Raw genomic sequence first — 10,091 nt, forward strand, 5'->3', positions numbered from 1 at the left:
GCTCCTTTAAACAAGATGGTGTTGAATTACCATGAAACAACTTGGTTTGATTTGCGGTGCTGCTGGCAAGCATGAGCTTGGAGAAAATTTCAAGGGGAAATAAAAAAAAAAACAGTATAGTTTTCCCTTCAAAAAAATAAGGGTAAATTTAACAACAGCCGGGTCAGGTGGGGAGGAGTTCATCTCAGTTGTATTTTGCAGCAGCACTTCATTAAACGCTATTTCCAACTCATTAAATCTACTTCAGACAGACACTGATTTTCCCTTACTCTCAGGATGCTTCAGGAAAGGCTACATCTTATTCTTGACGGGGTAAAGGTTGACTTTTAATGCCTGGGTACTGGGCAGTTTTATTTATTTTTTTATGGAACAGACTCTGCACATCCTGATCTCGCTTGGGCTCTCCAGGGGATACTCTAGTCCCCAGGAGTAAGCCCAAATAGCTCTAATTTCATCCCCAGCTCTGGCTGAGCATTAAGGACAAGGGAAGCATTCATTCTGGGAAGGTTTTATTTCACAAATAATTCAGAAATCAAAAGAAAATGGAGGGGGAAAAAGATATTTTACAATTCTGTATTTAGAAAAAAAAATCTAGTTTATAAACAAACACACAGCCCCTTGAAAAACATGCAAAGGTACACAAAAAATTTACAAGAAACTTTTACACATAGGAAGTAAAATACATCATTTTTCATAGAAAAAAAAGCAACTCTATGAACTGGCCCTAAATATTTAGACTGCACAACCGACCAACTGGAGACTCCTCAATCAGCTGTTGGCTGAACGTCTTAAAATGGAGAAAGTAATGGAACCAATGGACCCGACAGCACACCGGCAGCCGGGGAAGCGCCGTGCTTCAGCTTTCGCGCTGGTTGTGTTTTCTGGAGATTTGGCTATGCTGAGCCAGATGCTCTGCAACGGCAGCGTCTGCACCAGCAGTCTTGGTTTCAACAATAAGTTTATTGGAAAAGAACAACCAGGCAGCATCGGCTTTGCCAGGGGTTTAACCAGACGCTTCAGCAAGGCTACACCTGAGTGCTTCAAGTCGGCACGTGCTTACTAATCTGCTGAGCTGGGGTCTAAGGAGGAACGGATCTGGTGATATAAAGACGTGCTGCATCTTTAAGCGGCATTGAAATATATTAGGCAGAGAAATGTTTTGGTATCAGAAATAAAATCAGTAAATATTTGGCTAAAAACTGGTACTGTCCCACCTATATATGAATAGCTAGCACAGACGATTGCAAGTAATTGATATATCATGACTGCCTTGGAGGACCTGATCGCCCCTAATTCTGGTGGAGGTATGTTTAAATTAATAGCACCCAGGACCTCGAATAATATTTGTGTAGTAAAGTCACAATTTCTCTTTTGTACAACAAATATAAAAATAAACAGATACAGACTTAAATTAACATCTGTTTCTAAAAATCCAAACCAGTTGGCTGAAGATAAAAATACACAATTGTAACTTGAATTAAGCATTTTAGGATATTTCTGTTGGAATAATAATTCTTCCCTCGCCCCCTTTTTGTCAGGTGGATACATCCCAAGCTGTTTGGATTTTTATGTGCTCACAATAATCCCCTGGAGTTTTCTCCAAGAGCCCTCACATTTCTTCCCATCATTTTACAGCATACATAATTGTAACGGACAGCATATTAGAGGTGGCAGCCTACGTTAGCGTCAAGGCATTTTACGTGCTCTTGCAGCCCCCATACCTGATTGCATCTCTTGCACTTTCCAATTCAATAAATAGCACTGTGGCTACCACTTGGCCCATGATGGTCATAGATTCATGCTGCGGTATTTAATGGGCTTGAACCAGCCCATGTATAGCATAATTATTCACAGTGGGCAGAAACAGGGAAGCCTTATCTCACTGCCAAGATCTCAAACGCTTCCAACCAGCAGCTTTTCTAAGGTATGTTCCAGCTGGTTTTAACATCAATTTACCTAGTAAGAAAAAGATACTTCAGTTTTCCTATCTAGAGCAAATACTGTACACCTTGGAAGACAATACTATATAAACAACGACGACACATAGCGTCATTTCCCTCTATCCACCCCAAAGGTAGGTTTGCTGTGCAGCACTTTTGGAGACCATATGCAAAGCAGCTCCAATTTCATATTTTACAAAAATCTTACCAGATTCAGATTTCACAGAGAAAGAAACCCCATCGGTGAGACAAACTGAGTGATAAAAGTAAATTCCTTGCTGATTTCATGGTGTTTACAGAATTAAAGAAGTGCTTAATCATATAAAAATTTTTGGTCTGTGTTTTGAAACAGCTTGAAAAGATGGCTTTTATATCTGTCTAGATTAAACCAAACATAGCCTGAGCGTAAGAGCAGTTATCGGACATCTGCCAAATAGAGGGAAATATTTTCCCATTTGTTATACAATATTACGATCAAGTTACTGAGCAGAAGGACTATGCATTTACAAGAACTGAAGAACTAAAGTTTACACTGACTTCTCATGAGTAATGAAGTTACTGGATGTGTGTGCATCAAAAGACAACCAGATTTGCGTTTAGACCAATTCTAAAAATTCACTTCCCACGTAAAGCAGAGAATACTCTCCTGCCTTAAGGAGCTGGTCACGCCAGGCTCTTCTCTTGGCTTTGAAATGCATTTGGATGCATGTTGAGACATAAATAACAAAATATTGAGCAACATCATTAAAACACCCATGGGTTTTGCAGAACATACTATCCTGGATATCAAATGCTCATGGGTACAGCATTTACACTGAAAGTGGGGATCTGCTGGCGTCACAAACTGAACAGGAAAAATTCATCTACCCCAATTTATGCCGTATCTTTAAAGTCTCAGAACTGCACACACCACAAAGGGCTTCACAAAGGTGAACATGCTTCCTACGGATGCAACCATTCCTAGCAGAAATAAGATTAACTTTATCACTACTTAACTACTACAGATAAAACAACCAGCACTGCTGTATAAAACAATACACTGCATTTAACTGAAATTTTATTTGAAATGGCTTGTAGTATAGGATGAGATGTGCCAGCACAAGAGCCCCGATTCACTGACTTCTCATAGGTTGCCAGACTTGCAAAATACCTGCAAATGTTTGACCAGCAAACACTAAACCTGCTGTTTTGATTATCTGGTGGCCTCATTTTCTGCAGCAAGGACCTCTGCCACCGTTTCACACCCTACTCCAGTCCCCAAAAAACCTTGATGTCCGGCCGACAGGAACATCCTCTCCCCAAACGTGACACCATCGTACAACTTAGCCTAGCGCAATGCCCCAGCAGCCTCACACAGCAGTGCTGATGCACGCCACCTCGTTGGGAAAATACCAAGTTTTCTCTTCTTTTGCACAGAAAACATCAAACATACACAAAAACACTCTATCAAAGCCCAGCCTCTCCTCAAAAGATGCAACTTTTAAAACAGTTTCTCATTTCAAAGGGTCCAGCGCCTGGACAATCGCTCACTTCTGAGTCTGCTCAGCAGCGCACGTCCTCACGCCCATCGCAGTAGATGCTTTACATCCTAAAAATGCCATCCAGGCCGAGATCCCTACGTCTGCTGTACATTGAGCCACCGCCGTTCTGTGCAGCACACCTCTCATAACTTGAAAGTTAGAACAGTTTATCTTTGCTGAATGCCCCTAGAGAAACAAAGACACGAAACGAAAAGATACAACGCTGAACGGGTGCGATGAGATGCGAACAGCTGAGTCAGAACCTGGTGTCTTTTTTTTTTTTTTTTTTTCCCTTTTCTTTTTTAATTCCCTGAAAGAGATCGGCAAGGAGGGTACGGTCAGAGCTGATGCCGTCAGAGGAGCCTTCCTGTCTCTGCAGATCAACAGAGCGCTCTCCCAAAGAAACCTGCACCTTCCCTGGGAATTTACTGCTTCACGGCAAAAATTCGGAAAGCGTTTCCATCTGAAGGATTCTTCAAGCTGGAGAAAAAGAAAAAAAAGAAAAAGAAAAAAAAAAAACATGTAAAGAACCAAATGCAGGCACTGCAGGACCCAAAGCGTGATAGACCTACAGGTAATGCTGAATTTCTTTGGGGTGCACTGCACGCTGGCTCCCTGCTGATGTGGCCCCACCAGGAGCAGAAGAAAGATAAAGGATAAAAGAGAAGAGGCACAAATCCACGAGTTCGCTTTTATTTTATGCTTTCAACCCCAATCTACGGTGCTAGTGCCAACAAAAGGAGCTGGGAAGCAAAAGCCTCTCTTACAGTGCTAGCTTTTATCCAGGGAACACTGTGCTCCCTTATGCAGGGATTCAGGCATAAAGAGGAACATGTTTTCCTAAAAACAGTTGTCAAGTAGGCTGGCAGGTTCCCAGGGCCTGTCTGGCCCATCTCCTAGTGCTGGCAATGGGAGTGGGCAGATCAGCTCACGTTAAATGACAATAAATGTGTATATTCATTTTCAGTCTGCAGAGGTGCCCCCAACAGCTCTGACTCCAAGCTGCTGGGGGTGGCCGTGCGCATGGGGGCAAAGGGTCTTTTCTGTTCCCAGCCCTTATTTCTTCAGCCCTGCTGGGCTGCAAAACCTCAGGAAAAAGGCAAAATTTCATATTCCCACAAAATAAACATTCCAAGAAGGGTAAAGACTCAGTAAATCTTAAAGGCAACCTTTTCCCATACCTGTTTGGGTATGTGTCTTCACCAAAGGTTATTTCCAGTGTCCTAAAGGGTACGGTTTTCACCCTGATCTTTGAAAAGCTATTTCACTGTCCACTGGATCTCACAGCACGAAGGTGCTCCTTACTGCTGAGTGTAAATAACACTTTCCAAACCTTCATACTCATCCCTGCTGTGAGAACGTCTTTGGTTTCCCTCACCTCCTAGATCAGCGCCTGGTGCTCATATTGCATGTCAATGCTAGCGCTAGAGTTTATTCTTAGCTAGGGCAGAGTTTGCCATCCAAGGAAAAAGTTGTCTGTTAGTATAAAAGATAAGTGAAAGCAAGCCAGAGATAGAAGAAAACTCATACGAACAGGAGGTCTGCCACTTAAATCGAATGTACCGAATTGCAAATCACAGAACTGCAAAACGCTGACCCTGATAGAGCTATACTAAAGCAGCCCCTATTTAATGCCTATAGCTTTCCTGTCTTAGTCTATTTTTATTTTCTGAGATGCTCTACAGCATTCTGGGATATCCACTATTAGAATAAAAATAGGAAACTTTTTTTGATTTCTTATGATAATTATAAAAGATTAACTACATAGAACAGACAGAGCCATGTTAGCAGGGACCAGAACTCCCCACAACAGCGGGAAATTCTATGTTTGCAAAGATAGCTCTGAGAAATCAGTACCATCACGGCAATATCTGAAAAAATACATCACAGACTGAAACGGAAGCTTCAAATCAGAAAGGACTGAAGGAGCTGCGACTTGATCATTGCGATCATCCGGAGGTGCAGGATTTTGGAAGCACTGATTTGCAATTATACACTGAAACCAGCAAACTTAGCCCAAAAGAAACTACAAAAAATTACAAGGGTGGCAAACCCATCTTCAAAACCTGTTTGATCATCTCTCTATACGTTAATTTATACTTATGCTTCTTTCAAAGAGAATAGAAATTAGTTAACTAAATACAAACACATCCCACACAAATGGAAATCCCAATTATAAGCCTCAAAGCACGGCCTAGGTTGAAAGCTGCAGAAAAACCTGTGCTTATCTTTGAATGTGATAAACACACACAACAAAATGTATTAATACGGACTCGTACTGTAATAAAATAAAACAAGGCTTAACAGTATTTCATACCTTTCACACCAATCTGAAAGCAGCTACTCACTTGTGGAAGGTAAGAGCAGGACAACATGCTCTATTTGTTTTGCATCTCAAAATTCACAGTGACACTGTTAAGTCACGTATTTCCAATCCACCAGCCTTTCTGGCTGATATCTGCTGACTTTGACATACGATTGAACACACAGTTGAGAATAAGAGGGAAGTACAAAGAAAAAAATCCCACCTCTCAGACTGGACTCCGTTCTTTAAGGAGCCAACGTAACTTTTCTTCTTTTCTACAGGCATCACGTCCACAAAACCACCTCTCTCGTCTGGAATGACTCCTGCGTGCACTGCAGTTTTGCAGATACTGGAGCTCTGAAAAATATATAATTATTTTGACTTACAAACTGTTTATATTTTATATCTGGAGATTTACCGCCTCCATTAGCAACAAGGAAAGCCAGGGAATAAAAAAAAAAAAGTGGAATGGAAAAGCTATGAAACAATTCTGTCCTTCTTATGGACAGACTAGGGATAACAGATGTCATGGAATAGATCTTGCAGGTATGTCATAAGCCCCAGTAGCAAATGCAAAAGCAAAACATCTGTAAGAAGATCCACCACCACCGCGGAGGACGAGCAGCCTTTCCACCACTCCCTTCTGCGGTGGAGCTGCGCCTGGGAGATTATCCAGGGCCAAAGCTGAATCGAGGACAACTTTCCAGCCAGTGCCTCTTGGGTCTGCACCAGAGAAACTGCTGCGGTGAAACCTTTGCTAGTGACCAGCCACCTCAGCAAAGTTTATTCACCCAGTTGCTCGAAAAGCAGACGCTTTTCCTGAATTAAGGTAAATGACCACCAATTATCCAGGACAGTTCACATCCTTCTTTCTAGGAAAAACAGAAGGACTACACCTATTGAGCGGTGTAGTTTCTGGACAGGCATCACCCCATAAGACAACACCGAGTACGGAGGGAGATTAACACTTCTGAAAAGACTAAAGCTTCTCTATTGCACACTGTGCCGTTACCCTGCTCTCCAAGATGTGCAGAGTCAGAAGAGCTGGAGGAACACAAAACACTAACAACTGATGACTAAGCTCCCAAAGCATCCAGAAAAGAGAGCAAAAGCAGAGGAGGCTTAGGCATAGTAGTATAAACTTGGCCATCAACCCTCTAGAGGATTTACATACAGCAAGCTGGAATAACAAAAAGCAACAGCCAGCTTTGCACAGGGAACTGCAGCAGGTGAAAATCCCAACCCCATAAACTCCCTGATCGCTACAAAAATCAAACTACCACAAAACCAGTACCAAGGGCAAACATTCCCGTCGCGTACGTACAATACGGATCGTGCTGTTTCATTCTTGCAGCCATATATGGCAGGTTTGCCTTGTCCACTATATATTTATCACTTTGGATGGCCTATGTCTTGGCAGCTCTCTGACTTTTGAGTGCCAATTTGGTATTTTGCTTCTATATATGGTCAAGGGAGCAAGGGAACGCTGCGTTTGGAAGATATGCTGTGAATTCACCCTAGTATGCGGTGGGAAATCTGTAAATCTAAAATTGGCTCATAAAATTAAACTGTCCTGAATCAATTTGCAGCACTCTCCACTGGGAGACATCCTAAACGATGTTCTTTTGAAGGCATTCCTGTTTTTTTCCGGGACTTGCTGTTCTGCCGCTTACTCAAAGCTTTGACCAACAGGCTTTTTACTGCCTTACCCCAAACCTCCCCTTATCGCTCTGTTGGATTGCAGCCCTCTCATATCCCAGACCAGGCTCTGCTTTGATGAACTGATTGCAGAGCTTTTGGGAAATGAGACATTACAAGAATAAAGCCTTCCCCTCAAATTCAGAAGTACAACAGCTGTATGGACAACACAACGGCTTTCCATGGCATAGCCCCTCAGGACGCTCTGAGAGCATTTCCTGACGAAGTGCACTCTGAGGCATACACCATAAAGAGACAATACTTTTTACAGTGGGCTATTAGCAAGGGTCTGTGACTATGAGTTTAATCACCCATAATTTCCTCATTAGTGTGACCGGTTTAATCATTAAGTTCGTATCTCCTGAGAGCTGAGCCACCCAACTTGGTTTGCTCTGGTGATAAATGCCTGCCTCATTATAGAGGTGATCTATCCTCCTCCAACTAATTGCCGTGCAACTGTGGATAAAAGGCCTTATCTCAAGAGCAGAGGGTCATTTTCTCTCCTAGCTCGGTAGGGCTCCTGAGCAGGGATGGGGACGGGTTTCCTTTGCAGTCTTACGTCACACTAGAAGCCAGGCAGAGTGACAAATGACAGTGTCTTGTGAAACGTAAAAGCTCTTTTACAGCCTTGATAAAGACCCCCGGGTGTTCACACAGCTCCAGCATCACCCCAGAACTGGTCCTGTCCACATTAGCAAGAGCTCAGTTTTATTTCCTAGGCACAATGTGTTCATAGATATTTTTTTTTCCCCCTCATTTACATGGCAGTGTAAAGAACTTTTCTGCAACGTGCCACCAGGGAAAAGAGGCAACAAATTTTCTGTTCCCCAGCCAGCTGCTTCTCGCTACCAATTTCAGCACTGGAAGGATGCTGGATACATTCCCCCCGCGCCCCCACGTGCTGCTTCAACCTGCAAACCCTGCATGCAGGCAGCAAGTCTGTTCTCACCAAAAAGTAATGCTATTCAGTGGAAAGACCTGGGATTTGGGCATGAACTTTTCCCATAGCATATTCTCTTGCATTTTGTTCATTTACCCCAAATTTTAAGGCTCCTCTATGTCCCTGTTCCACAGCCTTACTGATTTCACCATGAACAATTTCCTGCACTGCTTTTTAAAGCAAAAGGCTGCCAATATCTCTTTAAGCCACCAGGAGTACCTAGGAGATAATCTTGTGAACACACAATCCAAGATATTTTATAATGATGAGTAAAAAAAAAAAAACCTGCTCAGAATGCATTTAAAGTGGGTAAAAACCCCTTAACACAAACCTAGATAAAAGCCTATGACCCCTGAATAAAAATCAGACCTATCTCATAAAAACTGCCAATTCTTCATGTCACAGCTTTGTTCTTCGTGGCAAAACAAATATTCACATGCCTTCCTGGGATCATGTAAATGCGAACACTATCTCGGGCCAGAAGTACAGCGCATCAGGTCGTCACACAGACTAGCCAAGCACTTTTGTCATCGCAGCTTGGGCTATCAACTCCTTACCTGCCAGAGCATTCGGCAAATCAATGTTTTGGAGAAGGCGCTAAAAAGCCAGAGGGCACTCTGCAGGGAGCGCAGACTGGAAACGGGGCAAGAGGCTTCTTTTTCTTTTAGGTAACTTATTTAAGAAGACACAGTTGGAGCACAAGTCCCTCCAGGGCCATGAAGGTGCCACTCTAGACGTGAAGCCAAAGAGCCCTCCCAGCAGACTAGCACTTGTCTCATCCAGCTTATTCTCTGCTTTAATCATCTCTCGGCCGCGGGCTCGGGTTAATTCACAGCATCCCCTCCTGGAGGGCATCCTGCACAGCCCGTGCTCCCTGGGAAAAGCCTTTGCCCAAACTCTCCCTGCACGGCACGCGTGTTTCTCTTGTCAGCTTTCCAGCCTGAGCATTTCTCAGCACCAATACCTCTCCCTTTGCAGCGTGTTTCACGGCCGCCTCAAACTCCTTTTTCCCAGCTGGTTTCACCTGCTTTGTTACCAATCTCGCACTCTCATAAAACCCTAAATGCTTTCCTTATTACACCCGCACCACGCTATTAGTACAGTAGTCCAGACAAAGGTTAACCAAACCCTCTAGGAAGTGGCCAAATACTTCTTTTTTTTTTTTTTCCTATTTTATTTTCCTCCCAAATCACAGTCCATGCCCCTGCTTATGAAACAATACCCGGGGGTACGGTAGGAAATGAAGTTTGCGATTCATTAAAAGGACACTAATCCTTCTGTGTCAGTACAAATCAGGAACTAATGCCAGCACGGGATGTTGGTCCTCACCCAATACCCTTGTAATCGCAGGCCCCGTTCGGGGGTAAACTGAGGTAGTTTTGTCCTCAGTAAAAGAGAGAAAACTATTTCCCATTTTCTGCAGGTCGGAGCATGCACAGAGACAGGTACCGTGGGATGGCAGCTGCCCGATCAATGTGCACGTGAGCTAATCTAGGCTAACCTGTTTGTGCAGCTCTATCTTTAAAAAAATTGGTCTCAAGTAAAATAAAAAAAGTTTGTTGTTTTTTTTTTTAAATTGCTTTCAAAATTGCTTGCCCCAAATTATTGTATGATTTCTGCTGGATGTTTTTTCTCAGGAGTCTGCAAAGCTCCACGGTGACCCCAAGCTGGGGGTCCACGATCTGCCG

General features: G+C 43.1%; 1 protein-coding gene across 1 annotated transcript in view; it reads right to left on the reverse strand.

Annotated features, from left to right (window-relative positions):
• Positions 1-540: 540 nt before the first annotated feature.
• CRISPLD2 (cysteine rich secretory protein LCCL domain containing 2) overlaps positions 541-10,091 on the reverse strand; it is a 32,100-nt gene continuing 22,549 nt past the window's right edge. Inside the window, exons 14-15 of the mRNA XM_009277286.2 lie at positions 5,989-6,122; positions 541-3,940 (exon numbers count right to left, since the gene is read on the reverse strand). Of these exons, the coding sequence (XP_009275561.1) occupies positions 3,886-3,940; positions 5,989-6,122 (189 nt within the window). The 3' untranslated portion in view covers positions 541-3,885. The remainder of the gene's footprint in view (positions 3,941-5,988; positions 6,123-10,091) is intronic.

Source organism: Aptenodytes forsteri, unplaced genomic scaffold (assembly GCF_000699145.1).
Source record: "Aptenodytes forsteri isolate BGI_AS27 unplaced genomic scaffold, ASM69914v1 Scaffold50, whole genome shotgun sequence".
Lineage (NCBI taxonomy): Eukaryota > Metazoa > Chordata > Aves > Sphenisciformes > Spheniscidae > Aptenodytes > Aptenodytes forsteri.